This window comes from Zophobas morio, unplaced genomic scaffold (genome assembly GCF_036711695.1).
Source record: "Zophobas morio isolate AGI-343-1 ecotype UQ-CSIRO unplaced genomic scaffold, CSIRO_AGI_Zmor_V1 ptg000002l, whole genome shotgun sequence".
Taxonomy (NCBI): domain Eukaryota; kingdom Metazoa; phylum Arthropoda; class Insecta; order Coleoptera; family Tenebrionidae; genus Zophobas; species Zophobas morio.
The window spans coordinates 5,756,539-5,773,083 of NW_026972107.1; the positions used below are offsets into that span (position 1 = coordinate 5,756,539).

At 39.8% G+C, this 16,545-nt stretch overlaps 7 protein-coding genes across 7 annotated transcripts; all 7 read left to right on the top strand.

Annotated features, from left to right (window-relative positions):
• The first annotated feature begins 743 nt into the window (after nt 1-743).
• Nucleotides 744-1,608, top strand: LOC135138307 (cuticle protein 16.5-like). Its single transcript, XM_064068293.1, has 2 exons — nt 744-770; nt 826-1,608. Exons 1-2 carry the CDS (start codon nt 759-761, stop codon nt 1,489-1,491), a joined length of 678 nt encoding a protein of 225 aa, XP_063924363.1. The 5' UTR covers nt 744-758; the 3' UTR covers nt 1,492-1,608.
• Nucleotides 1,609-2,938: 1,330 nt separating this feature from the next.
• LOC135138570 (antifreeze protein Maxi-like) lies at nt 2,939-3,804 on the top strand. The gene is made up of 2 exons (XM_064068577.1): nt 2,939-2,977; nt 3,036-3,804. The coding sequence occupies exons 1-2, from the start codon at nt 2,966-2,968 to the stop codon at nt 3,750-3,752; spliced, it is 729 nt and encodes a 242-aa protein (XP_063924647.1). The 5' UTR covers nt 2,939-2,965; the 3' UTR covers nt 3,753-3,804.
• A 1,585-nt stretch (nt 3,805-5,389) lies between these two features.
• On the top strand, nt 5,390-6,269 carry LOC135138656 (antifreeze protein Maxi-like). The gene is made up of 2 exons (XM_064068651.1): nt 5,390-5,427; nt 5,486-6,269. The coding sequence occupies exons 1-2, from the start codon at nt 5,416-5,418 to the stop codon at nt 6,140-6,142; spliced, it is 669 nt and encodes a 222-aa protein (XP_063924721.1). The 5' UTR covers nt 5,390-5,415; the 3' UTR covers nt 6,143-6,269.
• A 1,504-nt stretch (nt 6,270-7,773) lies between these two features.
• LOC135138730 (cuticle protein 38-like) lies at nt 7,774-8,614 on the top strand. Its single transcript, XM_064068757.1, has 2 exons — nt 7,774-7,811; nt 7,870-8,614. The coding sequence occupies exons 1-2, from the start codon at nt 7,800-7,802 to the stop codon at nt 8,485-8,487; spliced, it is 630 nt and encodes a 209-aa protein (XP_063924827.1). The 5' UTR covers nt 7,774-7,799; the 3' UTR covers nt 8,488-8,614.
• A 1,586-nt stretch (nt 8,615-10,200) lies between these two features.
• LOC135138811 (cuticle protein 38-like) lies at nt 10,201-11,041 on the top strand. Its single transcript, XM_064068864.1, has 2 exons — nt 10,201-10,238; nt 10,297-11,041. The coding sequence occupies exons 1-2, from the start codon at nt 10,227-10,229 to the stop codon at nt 10,912-10,914; spliced, it is 630 nt and encodes a 209-aa protein (XP_063924934.1). The 5' UTR covers nt 10,201-10,226; the 3' UTR covers nt 10,915-11,041.
• A 1,511-nt stretch (nt 11,042-12,552) lies between these two features.
• LOC135138907 (uncharacterized) lies at nt 12,553-13,271 on the top strand. Its single transcript, XM_064068974.1, has 2 exons — nt 12,553-12,596; nt 12,644-13,271. The coding sequence occupies exons 1-2, from the start codon at nt 12,585-12,587 to the stop codon at nt 13,121-13,123; spliced, it is 492 nt and encodes a 163-aa protein (XP_063925044.1). The 5' UTR covers nt 12,553-12,584; the 3' UTR covers nt 13,124-13,271.
• A 1,566-nt stretch (nt 13,272-14,837) lies between these two features.
• On the top strand, nt 14,838-15,585 carry LOC135138986 (uncharacterized). Its single transcript, XM_064069082.1, has 2 exons — nt 14,838-14,880; nt 14,928-15,585. The coding sequence occupies exons 1-2, from the start codon at nt 14,869-14,871 to the stop codon at nt 15,435-15,437; spliced, it is 522 nt and encodes a 173-aa protein (XP_063925152.1). The 5' UTR covers nt 14,838-14,868; the 3' UTR covers nt 15,438-15,585.
• The last annotated feature ends 960 nt before the right edge of the window (nt 15,586-16,545 follow it).

The following is a 16,545-nucleotide window of genomic DNA, read 5'->3' on the forward strand; positions in this document are numbered from 1 at the left end:
TGCACTAGTTCTTGAGAATGTCAGAAAAGCAATATAACTGTAAAAACGTTTTTGTTGCACCCACATGAAAATTTATTTCTTGTAATGAAGGGTTCAGAAATGGAATGGAAGGACGCTGATTTCAAATTGATCCGTGGCTGCTGTTAAAAGCAAACCACAATTTTGTATTATTTTCTCTGTAATGCTCTTCGAAAAATTGGTGACGTCATTTTAAACTTTCGTTAATTGGATCTCGCATTAAAAATGACTTAACAGTTCCTCCGAGTAATACTCTCTTAAAGAGTTTATTATACCAGGTTTCTTGAAAATTTTGGCATGCACTAATACTGGATTATAAGATCACCTAATATTAACTAAAATTCCAAAATTCCGATGTTCTTGCTTTTATAGTAATTTTCCAATTTTATTGCAAACTTTCCTATTCCAAGCCACTTAATGTTACATCAGATTTATTTTATCCACTATTTATAAATCTTGCATACGCAAACGAGTTTTAACTCAGAATTAATTTAAAACTTCATTCTTAAAAAAATTATTCCCTCCCAGCGCATATCATATCAACTTTTTTCACCACATGCTGCCGCGTTAACGGTATAATACCTAGAACACAATTCCCACATATGAAAAGCAAAAACGTATAATTTAAACATTTTTCACCCGATCAAATCCTTAATGTCGCAAGGTCGTTTCCTTCTATATAAGCTGGGGTAAAAGACCATTTGTACCAGTCAAGTTGTCGAGCTTTACTTCACAGCACCATGAACACCTTGGTAACATCAAAAACCTGAAATGTCAAATACCCCTAACCCAAAAATCAAATTTCAGTTTGTCGTCACCCTCGCCTCCCTGGCGGCTCTCACCGCCGCCTCCGGCATCCACGGCATCGGCGGCGCTGTGGTCACCGGCCCCGCTGGCGTAGTAACTAATGCCGGCCCCATCGGGCCCACGGGCCCCGCTGGTGTCGGGTTAATCCACGGAGGAGTACTCGGTGGCGCCGGTTTAGTCCACGGAGGCGCCATCGCCGCTAACGCCATCGCCGCCAACGCCATCGCCGCCAACGCCGTCGCCGCCAACGCCGTCGCTGCCAACAACATCGCAGCCAACGCTGCCGCCGCTAACGCTATCGCTGCCGCTAACGCTCGTGCTGTTGCAGCTAACACCATCGCCGCCGCTAACGCTCGTGCTATTGCAGCTAACGCTGTGGCCGCTCGTGTCGCTGCAGCTAATGCCATTGCTGCCGCCCCCGCTCTGGCTGGCGCTTACATTGGTGGTCCCGCTATTGCCGCCCCCGCTCTCGCTGTTGGACATGGACTCGGTGCCGTTACCGCCGGGGGTGGCACCATTGGAGTTAGCGCCGGAGGGGCTACTGTACGCGGACCCCCCACTGCCCCAGTGGTGGTGTCTGGACCCGCTGGGAAAGTTGCCGCTGATGGGCTCTGGGGACCTACGGCCATTGTGGGACTTACTGGTGGTCATGGTAAAGGGTGGTAAAGCCTGGAACTTGACGGATTGAGGGTTTTGGCTTCTTGGTGACAACATCTGCCTCGTTTTATGTAGGACTGTTTGTATATTTTTGTACTTATTTATTATACTTTTTAATTGTGAATAAATGATACGTGATTTTCATATTATATAGTTGTTTTTTTGTCTTTTGACTACCTATATATGGTGGTTTGTTGTGGCAATAGTTCTTTCTGTTGTCATATATTGGTCACTGCAAAATTATCAAGCTTGCTACGATCTATACATGTCATATTTTTTTCTACGATCTGAGTTTATTTTTTTCATTTTTCTGTGCAAACTTCGTCCATCAATATTTTATTCCATATTAATTTTTTTTATCATAAAATTAAATGAATGCGAAGATTTATATTATACTTATATACTTTGCGTAATATTTTTCCAGACGACGAGTAAATAAATTCGAGTTTTTGTTCTGCAACCTTCAAACTAATGTTAGGCTTCTGTAGACCTTTATGGCAATTCCGAAATTACAAGCACGTACACAAGCAATATCACACTTAGAATGAATACTTCATAGAATGTCTTTAAAAATTCTTTAAAATTTCAAAATTAATTGCATAATTGTGGATTATTAAATCATAGTGAAAGGAGCTTGTGACTTTTCGCATTTCAGTTCAAGGCAGTTCTACTTAATATGACGTCATCAATCCTTTGGAAGGAGTGAGAGGAAAATTTGTGGTCAACGTGTAACGATATTGACATTAATCTTAAATTACATTTAAGACCTTAGATTAAAATGTATAATAGTTTCGAAGGTTATTTTTTGAACACAGTTCCGTAAGGAGATAGAAGATGGGATGGGAAATCAGCATTTTCGTTGCTGATACTACGATGTATGAAATGTCAAATAAGTAAAATTAGCCAGAATTGAAGGAGATTCTTTTGGAGTAATTTGTTTAGATTTAACTCACAGTCTTTGTTGTGCTTGAAAATGTCAATTATACAAGTTTTTTGTAATATTTAAAATCGTAATACTTAATTTACATTCTATGGTAGGAGATGAGAAAAATCGTTTTTTTTTTCTATTAATTTATTCCTAGATTTTACGGAGAGACAAATTATTATTTAATAAAATTTTGTAAGGTTATTTAGACAGAAGTTGCCATGGCTGTGAAACACAATCGATTAAAGAAATGCCGTTTTTTGAAAAATTTATAATTTCGATAAGCTAAGATAAGTTTTAATTAAGAATTCATTTAAAACTTCACTCATAAAAAATATTCTTTCTCACCGTCTCAGCGCATATTATATCAATTTTTTTCACCACAGGCTACCGTTGTGTTAACGGTACATTTCCCACATATTATAAGTAAAAACCTATAATTTAAACCATTTTTCACAAGATCGATTCCTTAACGATGCAAGGTCGTTTTCAACTATATAAGCTGGGGTAAAAGACCGTTTAAGCCAGTCAAGTTCTCCAGCTTTACTTCACAGCAACATGAACACCTTGGTAATATCAAAAACCTCAAATCATCTCAACTACTTCTAACATAAAAATAAAATTTCAGTTTGTCGTCGCCTTCGCCTCCTTGGCAGCCCTCACCGCCGCCTCCGGCATCCACGGCATCGGCGCCCTAGTCTCCGGTCCCATCGGTCTCGCCGGCCTCGGTGGTGCCGGACTAGTCCACGGAGGAGCTATCGCCGCTAACGCTTTGGCCGCCAACTCCATCGCCGCCAACGCCATCGCCGCCAACAACATCGCCGCCAACGCCATCGCCGCCAACAACATCGCCGCTAACGCCGCCGCAGCGAACGCCATCGCTGCCGCCAACGCTCGTGCCGTTGCGGCTAACGCCATCGCCGCCAACAGCGTAGCCGCCAACGTTGCCGCCGCCAACGCTGCCGCCGCCAACGCTGCTGCCACCAGAGATATCGCCGCCACTAATATCGCCGCCAACGTCGCTGCTACCAACGCCATCGCTAACGCCAACGCTCGTACTTCTGCAGCTAATGCTGCCGCTAACGCTGTTTCTGTTCAAGCTAACGCAGCCGCCGGCGCTCAAGCTGTTGCAGCTAACACTCTGGCTGCACAGGTCGGTGCAGCTAACGCCCTTGCAGCCCGCGCCTACGCCGCTCCTGTGGCTGTTGCCGCCCCCGTTATTGCCGCTCCCGCTCTGGCTGGTGGTTACCTTGGCGGTTCGGCCTATGCCGCTCGCGCTATTGCCGCCGGTCTTGGACATGGACTCGGTGGCATCACTGTCGGTGGTTACGGCAAAGGCTGGTAAAGGATCGAACTTTGGACTTCTTGGTGACAACATCTGCCTCTATTATGTAGGATAGCTTGTATATTTTTGTATTTATTTATTATATTTTTAAATTATTGTGAATAAATTATACGTAATTTTCATATTACATACTTCTTTTTTTTTTAAACTACATATGTTGCTTTGTTGTGGCAATCGTTCTTTCTCTTGGAAATATATTGTCCACAGCAAAATTATAAAGCTTGCTACGATATACATATACATGCACATAATTTTTTCTGTGATCTTAGTTTATTTTTCATTTTTCTGTACACAAACTTCGTCCATCAAAATTTTATTTTAATACTTATTTTGTGCCTTATTTTAATCATAAAATTAAATCAGTGCGAAGATTTATATTATATCTGCATTTTTAAGTACATATATGGCGTCATATTTTTTTGCAGGGGACGACTAAATAAATCCGAGTTTTTGTTCTGCAACCTTCAAACCACTTTCATAGAGTTTTAAAGTCCCTTATGGCAATTCCGAGATTACAGGCACGTACACAAACAATATCGCACTTAGAGTGAATATTTTATAAAATTTCTATAAGAATTTTTGATAATTTCATAAAATTCAAAAATTAATTGCACAATTTTGGATTATTAAATCATTGTGAAAGGAGCATCTGACTTTCCACATTTCAAGGCAATTCTATCTAATAGGACGTCATCATTCGTTTGGAAGGAGTGATTGGAAAATTTGTACTCAACCTGTAACGCTATTACGTTTAAGACCTTAGATTAAAATATAATACTTTCGAAGGTTATTTTTTAAACAAAATTCTCATAAGGAGATAGAAGATGGGATGGGAAAACCAGCATTTTGGTTGCTGATACTACGATGTATGAAATGTCAAATTAGTAAAATTAGGAGAATTGAAGAAGATTCTTTTGCAGTAATTCGCTTAGATTTAACTTACAGTCTTTGTTGTGCTTGAAAATGTCAGTTTTACAGATTTTTTGTATTAAAATCGTAATACTTAAATAACATTTTTATAAAAAGCAGCACAAAAAATGTTGTATATATCTCACGCCGAAACGGCTTTGCAATCCTCGGGCTTTTGTGGCGCTCGAGCTTCGCTCTTGCGCTACAAATACGCTCGGATGCAAAGTCTCATTTTCGGCGCTTGATATATAAATAACTATCTATGATAGGAGATGAGAAAAATCGATTTTTTTTGTTTCACAATTTTTGTAAAAATGTGTTCGTTTTTTTCCGTTAATTTATTCTAGATTTTACGGACACACAAATTATTATTTAACAAATTTCTGTAACGTTATTTGGACAGAGATTGCCATGTCTGTGAAACACAATCAATTAAAGAAATGCCATTTTTTAGAAAATTCATAATTTTAATAAGCAACAAGTTTTAAATCAAAATTCATTTTAAACTTCACTTCGGTATAAAAAATATTCTTTCTCAGCGTCTCAGCGCATATTATATCAATTTTTTTCACCACAGGCTACCGTTGCATTAGCGGTACATTTCCGACATATCATAACTAAACTAAAAACCTATAATTTAAACCATTTTTCACCCGATCGATTCCTTAACGATGCAAGGTCGTTTCCAACTATATAAGCTGGGGTAAAAGACCGTTTAAACCAGTCAAGTTCTCCAGCTTTACTTCACAGCAACATGAACACCTTGGTAATACCAGAAATCTCAAATTATCTCAACTACACGTAACACAAAAATGAAATTTCAGTTTGTCGTCGCCTTCGCCTCCTTGGCCGCCCTCACCGCCGCCTCCAGCATCCACGGCATCGGAGCCCTGGTCTCCGGCCCCATCGGCTACACCGGCCTCGCTGGTACCGGACTAGTCCACGGAGGAGCCATCGCCGCTAATGCTCTGGCCGCCCACAACATCGCCGCCAACGCCGCCGCAGCGAACGCCATCGCCGCCGCCAACGCTCGTGCCGTTGCGGCTAACGCCATCGCCGCCAACAGCGTCGCCGCTAACGCTGCCGCCGCCAACGCTGCCGCTGCTAATGCCGCTGCCACCAAAGCCGTTGCCGCCACCAATATCGCCGCCAACGTCGCTGCTACCAACGCCATCGCTGACGCCAACGCTCGTACTTCTGCAGCTAACGCCGCCGCCAACGCTGTTTCTGTTCAAGCTAACGCCGCCGCCAGCGCTCGTGCTATTGCAGCTAACACTCTGGCTGCCCAAATCGGTGCAGCTAACGCCCTCGCAGCCCACGCCTACGCCGCTCCTGTGGCTGTTGCCGCCCCCGTTATTGCCGCTCCCGCTCTGGCTGGCGGTTACCTTGGCGGTTCGGCCTACGCCGCTCACGCTATTGCCGCCGGTCTTGGACATGGACTCGGCGGCATCACCGTCGGTGGTTATGGTAAAGGCTGGTAAAGAATGGAACGTTGGACTTCTCGGTGACAACATCTGCCTCGATTATGTAGGATAGCTTGTATATTTTTGTAATTATTTATTATATTTTTAAATTATTGTGAATAAATTATACGTAATTTTCATATTACATACTTGTTTTTTTCTTTTGACTATATATGGTGGTTTGTAGTGGCAATCGTTCTTTGTGTTGTATCTATATCGTCTACTCCAAAGTATTAAGCTTACCATGAAAGTTATAACACATTGTTACGAAATAAACCGAGCGGCGTTCGCGAGCTATCCAGAGGAATGTATGGGTTTAAATATAGCCCGCCTTCGGGGACGTTTGAGTCAGTTCAGTCAACCAGTCCACGATATATATATTTTTTATGATATGAGTTAATTTTTTCATTTTTCTGTACACAAACTTCGTCCATCAAGATTTTATTTAATACTTATTTTGTGTCTTATTTTAATCATTGAATTAAATTAAAGCGAAGATAAATATTATATTATCTGCTTTTTTAAGTAGGTACGTATATGGCGTCATATTTTTTTGCAGGGGCCGACTATATAAATCCGAGTTTTTGTTCTGCAACTTCAAAACCACCTTCATGGAGTTTTAAAGTACCTTATGACAATTCCGAGATTACAGGCACGTACAATATCGCACTTAGAGTGAATACTTTATAAAATTTCTATAAGAATTTTTGAAAATTTCATAAAATTCAAAAATTAATTGCATAATTGTGGATTATTAAATCATAGTGAAAGAGCATCTGACTTTTCACATTTCAAGGCAATTCTACCTAATATGACGTCATCAGTCGTTTGGAAGGAGTGAGTAGAAAATTTGTTGTTAACGTGTAACGATATTGACATTAATCTTAAATTACATTTAAGACCTTAGATTAAAATGTAGGAGTATAGTACTTTCGAAGCTTATTTTTTAAACAAAATTCTCATAAGGAGAAAAGGAGATAGAAGATTGGATGGGAAATCAGCATCTTCGTTGCTGATACTACAATGTATGTAATGTCTAATTAGTAAAATTAGGAGAATTGAAGGAGATTATTTTGGAGTAATTTGCTTAGATTTAACTTACAGTTTTTATTGTGCTTGAAAATGTCAATTTTACAGATTTTTTTGTATTAAAATCGTAATACTTAAATTACATTCTATGATAGGAGATGAGAAAAATCGATTTTTTTTTGTTTCACATTTTTTGTAAAAATGCGTTCGTTTTTTTTTCGTTAATTTATTCTAGATTTTACGGACAGACAAATTATTATTTAACAAATTTCTGTAACGTTATTTGGACAGAAATGGTCATGTCTGTGAAACACAGTCAATTGAAGAAATGCCATTTTTTAGAAAATTCATAATTTTGATAAGCAACAAGTTTTAAATCAGAATTCATTTAAAACTTCAGTTAAGTAGGTATAAAAAATATTCTTTCTCAGCGTCTCAGCTCATATTATATCAATTTTTTTCACCACAGGCTACCGTTGCGTTAGCGGTACATTTCCGACATATCGTAACTAAACTAAAAACCTGTAATTTAAACCATTTTTCACCCGATCGATTCCTTAACGTTGCAAGGTCGTTTCCATCTATATAAGCTGGGGTAAAAGACCGCTTAAACCAGTCAAGTTCTCCAGCTTTACTTCACAGCAACATGAACACCTTGGTAATACCAAAAATCTTAAATCATCTCAACTACTCCTAACACAAAAATAAAATTTCAGTTTGTCGTCGCCTTCGCCTCTTTGGCCGCCCTCACCGCCGCCTCCAGCATCCACGGCATCGGCGCCCTGGTCTCCGGCCCCATCGGCTACACCGGCCTCGTTGGTACCGGACTAGGTCACGGCGGAGCCATCGCCGCTAATGCTTTGGCCGCCAACGCCATTGCCGCTAACGCTGTCGCCGCCCACAACATCGCCGCCAACAGCGTCGCCGCCAACATTGCCGCCGCTAACGCTGCCTTTGCTAACGCCGCTGCCACCAAAGCCGTTGCCGCCACCAATATCGCCGCCAACGTCGCTGCGACCAAGGCCATCGCTGACGCCAACGCTCGTACTTCTGCAGCTAACGCGGCCGCCAACGCTGTTTCTGTTCAAGCTAACGCCGCCGCCAGCGCTCGTGCTATTGCAGCTAACACTCTGGCTGCCCAAATCGGTGCAGCTAACGCCCTCGCAGCCCACGCCTACGCCGCTCCTGTGGCTGTTGCCGCCCCCGTTATTGCCGCTCCCGCTCTGGCTGGTGGTTACCTTGGCGGTTCGGCCTACGGCGCTCACGCTTTCGCCGCCGGTCTTGGACATGGACTCGGCGGCATCACCGTCGGTGGTTATGGTAAAGGCTGGTAAAGGATGGAACTTTGGACTTCTCGGTGATAACATCTGCCTCGATTATGTAGGATAGCTTGTATATTTTTGTAATTATTTATTATATTTTTAAATTATTGTGAATAAATTATACGTGCTTTTCATATTACATACTTGTTTTTTTCTTTTGACTATATATGGTGGTTGGTATTGGCAATCGTTCTTTGTGTTGTATCTATATTGTCTACTCCAAAGTATTAAGCTTACTATGAAAGTTATAACACATTGTTACGAAATAAACCGTTATGCCGCCCCGGTACGACGTCTATGGGTTTTCTAATACGTGTGGCGATGATGGGTGACTCATCTCGATTGTGGGGTCCAGAAAAATCTCGAAGCGGCGTTCGCGAGCTATCCAGAGGAATGTATAGGTTTAAATATAGCCGGCCTTCGGGGACGATTGAGTCAGTTCAGTCGACCAGTCTACGATATATATATTTTCTATGATATGAATTAATTTTTTCATTTTTCTGTACACAAACTTCGTCCATCAAGATTTTATTTAATACTTATTTTGTGTCTTATTTTAATCATTAAATTAAATCAAAGCGAAGATTAATATTATATCTGCCTTTTTAAGTAGGTACATATATGGCGTCATATTTTTTTGCAGGGAACGACTAAATAAATCCGAGTTTTTGTTCTGCAACTTTAAAACCACCTTCATGGAGTTTTAAAGTACCTTATGGCAATTCCAAGATTACAGGCACGTACAATATCGCACTTAGAGTAAATATTTTATAAAATTTCTATAAGAATTTTTGAAAATTTCATAAAGTTCAAAAATTAATTGCATAATTGTGGATTATTAAATCACAGTGAAAGGAGCATCTGACTTTTCACATTTCAAGGCAATTCTACCTAATATGACGTCATCATTCGTTTGGAAGGAGTGAGTAGAAAATTTGTGGTTAACGTGTAACGATATTGACATTAATCTTAAATTACATTTAAGACCTTAGATTAAAATGCAGGAGTATAATACTTTCGAAGGTTATTTTTTAAACAAAATTCTCATAAGGAGATAGAAGATTGGATGGGAAATCAGCATTTTTCTTGCTGATACTACGATGTATGTAATGTCTAATTAGTAAAATTAGGAGAATTGAAGGAGATTATTTTGGAGTAATTTGCTTAGATTTAACTTACAGTTTATATTGTGCTTGAAAATGTCAATTTTACAGATTTTTTTGTATTAAAATCGTAATACTTAAATTACATTCTTTTATAGGAGATGAGAAAAATCGATTTTTTTTGTTTCACAATTTTTGTAAAAATGTTTTCGTTTTTTTTTCGTTAATTTATTCTAGATTTTACGGACAGACAAATTATTATTTAACAAATTTCTGTAACGTTATTTGGACAGAAATTGCCATGTCTGTGAAACACAGTCAATTAATGAAATGCCATTTTTTAGAAAATTCATAATTTTGATAAGCAACAAGTTTTAAATAAGAATTCATTTAAAACTTCAGTTAAGTAGGTATAAAAAATATTCTTTCTCAGCGTCTCAGCTCATATTATATCAATTTTTTTCACCACAGGCTACCGTTGCGTTAGCGGTACATTTCCGACATATCGTAACTAAACTAAAAACCTGTAATTTAAACCATTTTTCACCCGATCGATTCCTTAACGTTGCAAGGTCGTTTCCATCTATATAAGCTGGGGTAAAAGACCGCTTAAACCAGTCAAGTTCTCCAGCTTTACTTCACAGCAACATGAACACCTTGGTAATACCAAAAATCTTAAATCATCTCAACTACTCCTAACACAAAAATAAAATTTCAGTTTGTCGTCGCCTTCGCCTCTTTGGCCGCCCTCACCGCCGCCTCCAGCATCCACGGCATCGGCGCTCTGGTCTCCGGCCCCATCGGCTACACCGGCCTCGTTGGTACCGGACTAGGTCACGGCGGAGCCATCGCCGCTAATGCTTTGGCCGCCAACGCCATTGCCGCTAACGCTGTCGCCGCCCACAACATCGCCGCCAACAGCGTCGCCGCCAACATTGCCGCCGCTAACGCTGCCGCTGCTAATGCCGCTGCCACCAAAGCCGTTGCCGCCACCAATATCGCCGCCAACGTCGCTGCTACCAACGCCATCGCTGACGCCAACGCTCGTACTTCTGCAGCTAACGCCGCCGCCAACGCTGTTTCTGTTCAAGCTAACGCCGCCGCCAGCGCTCGTGCTGTTGCAGCTAACACTCTGGCTGCCCAAATCGGTGCAGCTCATGCCCTCGCAGCCCACGCCTACGCAACTCCTGTGGCTGTTGCCGCCCCCGTTATTGCCACTCCCGCTCTGGCTGGTGGTTACCTTGGCGGTTCGGCCTACGGCGCTCACGCTTTCGCCGCCGGTCTTGGACATGGACTCGGCGGCATCACCGTCGGTGGTTATGGTAAAGGCTGGTAAAGGATGGAACTTTGGACTTCTCGGTGATAACATCTGCCTCGATTATGTAGGATAGCTTGTATATTTTTGTAATTATTTATTATATTTTTAAATTATTGTGAATAAATTATACGTGCTTTTCATATTACATACTTGTTTTTTTCTTTTGACTATATATGGTGGTTGGTATTGGCAATCGTTCTTTGTGTTGTATCTATATTGTCTACTCCAAAGTATTAAGCTTACTATGAAAGTTATAACACATTGTTACGAAATAAACCGTTATGCCGCCCCGGTACGACGTCTATGGGTTTTCTAGTACGTGTGGCGATGATGGATGACTCATCTCGATGGCAGGGTCCACAAAAATCTCGAAGCGGCGTTCGCGAACTATCCAGAGGAATGTATGGATTTAAATATAGCCCGCCTTGGGCTGAATGTTGAGACAGAGTTCAGTCAAGTTGCTTCAGAATGGTTTTGCACATAATCGCTGTGTAATTAGTCGTGTAAATTTGAGTTACTGAGAAATAAATCGTTTAGTTTTATTCACGGCGATCTGAATATATTTTGAATTTTTCTGTACACACTTACTTCTTCCTTCTTCTTTTTTCAGTATTTATTTTGTGTCTAATTTTTCTTATAAAATACAAACAAGTCTTAGAGTTCTATACAGCATTAGTTTCAAATTTGAGTGAATAAATATTATAAATTTTTAAATAATTTACGTAAATACATTAATTTTTAACATTTCAAAGCAGATCTACTTAATATGACGTCATTAATAGTTTGGAAGAAGTGAGTGAAAAAACCTGTATGTTTTAATAAGACGAAGTCATTTTTAATTTAGTTCAGCATGAAATATTATAAAAAAAAAGTTAATTAAGAAACTACAGATTTTGAGATGATCTCATCGAAATCTTGAAAGAGATAAATATTCTGATTATCGATTTACTATCTTGTGGTACAATTTTAATTATTTATTTATTTTAATCTATAATCGTAAGTTAAAAATAAAAAACAACCGGTTCAGAAAGACACTCTTTGCACACTTTAAATATGATTTACTTGGCAAAATTTTGAAATGACGTCATCAAATGTTTAATGAGAAACTAAAATTATTAATTATTTTGAAAACTCCTTTTTTAAGAGTAGATACTTGTTATTATGTCACTTTTTCCTTTACTTAATTGGTGAAAAAATATATATATATTTCTCTTTAATAAATAATTATTAATTAACAAACCAAAGTAGCACAGTTTTAAAAGTAATTATTAAGCCAAAAATCTTATCAGATGTATTTACTACAATCGGAAAGACTGTTTATTGCAAATTTAATTAAATTATGAATTTACATAAAGCACAAAAGTAAAAGTGTATTTTTTTTAAATCCATGATACGCATCCTTTGTCCTGCCGAAATCCCGATCCTCCATCTCGCATCAATCTCACCAAGACCCATAACTAAACAAAGTAAAAGTACCAACGCGATACTAATCACCCATTTGCATAAACAGCACAATAATCACCACGTAAACAACAAACTAAAATTTTACAAATTATTACACTTTACCAGCGATTTAACAATCAACCCATTCCCCTTAATGTCGCGAAGGTCGTACCTTACTATATAAACTAGGGTAAAAGACCGCTAAATGCAGTCAAGTTCTCGAGCTTTTCTTCACCACATCCACCATGAACGCCTTGGTAAATCGACCTCTCGCAATCAACCTTAACTAACCCTTCTCTTGCAGTACGTCGTCTCTCTCGCCGCCTTCGCCGCCCTCGCCGCCGCCGCCCCCTCCGGCATCCACGGCGGAATCGACGGAGCCGCCGTCGTGACCGGCCCCTCCGGCGTCGTCACTAACCATGGCGCCATCGGCCCCGTCGGCGTCGGCCACGGTCTAGGCTTGGGCTTGGGCTTGGGATATGGTTTGGGCCATGGAGCCGTCGTCGCCGCCCCCGCCGTAGGACTTGGACTCGGACTGGGACACGGACTTGGATTGGGAGTGGGATTGGGACATGGCGCCGGTGTTGTCACCAATGGAGGAGGCACCATTGGAGTTAGCGCTCATGGAGCTGCCGTCCGTGGACCCCCAACCGCCCCCGTCGTCGTCTCTGGACCCGCTGGAAAAGTTGTCGCTGATGGGCTCTGGGGACCCACCGCCAATGTGGGACTCACCGGGGGACATGGCGGTTGGGCCGGTCATGGGGCCTGGGGTCATGGTTGGTAAATTTAATGGATCTGGACGGATCTAGGGCGGCGCTGCTTGCGGTGTCGTTTCCATGTACAACAACTGCCTCCTCTGTGTTTAGAATCTGTATATTTTTGTAGATTATTTATTTAGAGGTTTAACGTCAATAAATGACACGTGATTTTTACTTGAGTTTTCTTATTTTATTTTACTTTGCTGAAGTTTTAAAATCATAATGATAATATTACTGTGAAAATGTCTGTGTACGAAAAAAATTATGAGAAAGTTCCTTTTCGGAAAAAATCTTGAACAAACAAGATTAGCCTTGGGTTAAAAATGAATTAATAACGAGGAAATGCGCTAATGTTAGTAAACATGGTAATTAAATCTTAATTAGCGCCGATTGACTCACTCCTGAGTTTTATTTTTTAGCAAATATATTTCAATTAAATATAATGTTTATAAGTATCAAAAAAAGTTCAATATTATTAATGTATATATATATTCTTGGGACATCCTGTATAAGCAATTCAGAACATATTTTCAAAATTTTGTTGTACATTTAAAAAGCAAAAATTTTTCCCGATTCCCCGGTTTGAAAATTTCCACCTTTTTTTCAACCACTTTCCAAACTTACTTATAGACATTTTCTTGTAGATTTAGATGTCCAGTAGTTACTTGCTTTCTCATTTCTTCGATAATCATTTTTCTATAGACGATACGTGAGCAATTCCGTAGAAAATTTAAAAACATAGCTTCAAACTTGTACTTTTAAGAAAAATAAATAACTACTTCCAAATTAATCTAGCTCAGGTTTATCTTCATCTTAAGTTTAATTATAAATATATTCACACGTTTTTTTTAATTTTGTTTTCGTTATACTATGTATTAAAGTTATTTGTACAAAAAAAATCTAAAAACGGCAATGAAAATCATGGTTTTAGTTTTTAAATTAAAGTCATGCAAAATCTGCCCATGACGTCATAGCGACGTAACGACCAATTTGAGATGTGGGACTGCGAACTCGACTAAGAAATTCTCATGCACACGACTTACGTATTTTAAAAATAAAAGCTAAGAGGAATTAAAAACATTCACATCTGTCGACGACTCTAAACATTTTAAAAACACATTTGATTGAAAATTTTAATATTTTATAAAAATGTACACTAAGTACATGTCGTTTAAACAATAATATTTAAAAAGTAATAAAATTGTTGAATCTAAATCTGTATGCAAATCTGAAAACCCTAAAAAGTATATTTATTCGTAACAGAGGTCTGTTTTATCACTTTCACAAGGAAATTTTAACTTGAAGTAGAAATAAAATATGCAGACCCAACAGTTCCTAAACTGTAGAAAAAGCCACTAAGAGATTAAATTTAGAATGCAGAGATAAATTGACACCTGCCTGGAAAATAGTAAATCTAAAATGCATTCTACAAATTTCACCTTGGTTATCTCAACTGATAGTGTCAAATCGAGAATTTTGAAGTTTTGTATCTTCAAAATTATTGCGAAGATGCTAATAAAAGTTTTATTGAGTAAATCTCACTTGAAACATATAGCTTAACCTGGAAACGCATTTTTTTTTTATTCAAAAACGGTATCAATAACGCAAGCAGTAAATACATGGTGCGAAAATTAATTATTATCAAAAATTGCAACCATTTGCATTCAACCCATTCTCCTTAATGTCGCGAAGGTCGTACCTTACTATATAACTAGGGTAAAAGATCGCTAAATTCAGTCAAGTTCTCGAGCTTTTCCTCACCACATCCACCATGAACGCCTTGGTAAACCAACACCTCGCAGCCAACCTCAGCTAACCCTTCTCTTGCAGTACGTCGTCTCCCTGGCCGCCTTCGCCGCCCTCGCCGCCGCCGCCCCCTCCGGCATCCACGGTGGAATCGACGGAGCCGCCGTCGTGACCGGCCCCTCAGGCGTCGTCACTAACCACGGCGCCATCGGCCCCGTCGGCGTCGGCCACGGTCTAGGCTTGGGCTTGGGATTGGGTCTTGGACATGGAGCCGTCGTCGCCGCCCCCGCCGTAGTAGCCGCTCCCGCCGTAGGACTTGGACTCGGATTGGGACACGGACTTGGTTTGGGACACGGACTTGGATTGGGAGTAGGACTGGGACATGGAGCCGGTGTTGTCACCAATGGAGGAGGCACCATTGGAGTTAGCGCTCATGGGGCTGCCGTCCGTGGACCCCCAACGGCCCCCGTCGTCGTCTCCGGACCCGCTGGAAAAGTTGTCGCTGATGGGCTCTGGGGACCCACCGCCAATGTGGGACTCACCGGGGGACATGGCGGTTGGGCCGGTCATGGGGCCTGGGGTCATGGTTGGTAAATTTAATGGGTCTGGATGGATCTAGGGCGGCGCTGTTTGAAGTGTCGTTTCCATGTACAACAACTGCCTCCTCTGCGTTGAGAATCTGTATATTTTTCTAGATTATTTATTTAGAGGTTTAACGTCAATAAATGACACGTGATTTTTACTTGAGTTTTTTTATTTTATTTATAATTTGGGACACCTGGTGTATATATTTCACTTTCATGAAGTTTTAAAGTCATAAGAATAATAATACTGGTTAAAATGGTTGTGATATTAGGAAAAAATTAATGAGAAATTTGCTTTTCGGAAAAAATATTGAACATACAAGATTAGGCTTGGGTCAAAAAGAATTACTAACAAGGAAATGCGCTAATGTTAATAAACATGGTAATTAAATCTTAATTAGCGCCGACTGACACACTCATGAGTTTTATTTTTTATCCAGCTCTTTCGAATAATTAAAAGATTTGATTTTACGAATTTTACTGTTTTTTATGGCAACCATTATAAGATAAAATAAAAATGTATATCTAATGTTTGAATAAAGGTGAAGAAATCTGCTAACCGTTTGTTACAAGTGAATTTTTCTATTACAAAAGTTTGTGTTGATGTCATCCACATTTTTGCAAGGACGCATAATATCAGTTTGGATATATGCATTATAATACTAATAGTAAAAGTATTGTAGTATTGTTATTCTTGAATAGTGATTTATAATCAGTACAATAACGAAACAATTTAATCACGTCTGCGGTATGTAATAAATAACAGAGGTGCGACTGAAGACTGAACTGAAAATTATTTATGTTATTCGCATTTTAAGACAAATAGCGATAACACTTATCAACCTGTAGATGTGAGAGTGAAACAGAAACTAAACTAAAAGATGTTTTCTACAAATTGCAATAACCGGAACACAGTGCCGACGGTCCAGACTTTTTATTGGTCTGATTTCCGCTTATTGAATGAAACACTACATTTTATTTTGATTTTTGATATAGTAATTCGCATTGGGTTAATTATAACTTATCTAGATCTAGGGGAGGCTCAGCATCCCCTAGCCTCCCCCTAGCTACGGCCTTGTCTCGGGGTTATGAAATATCGAGAAATTATGAAAGTACTA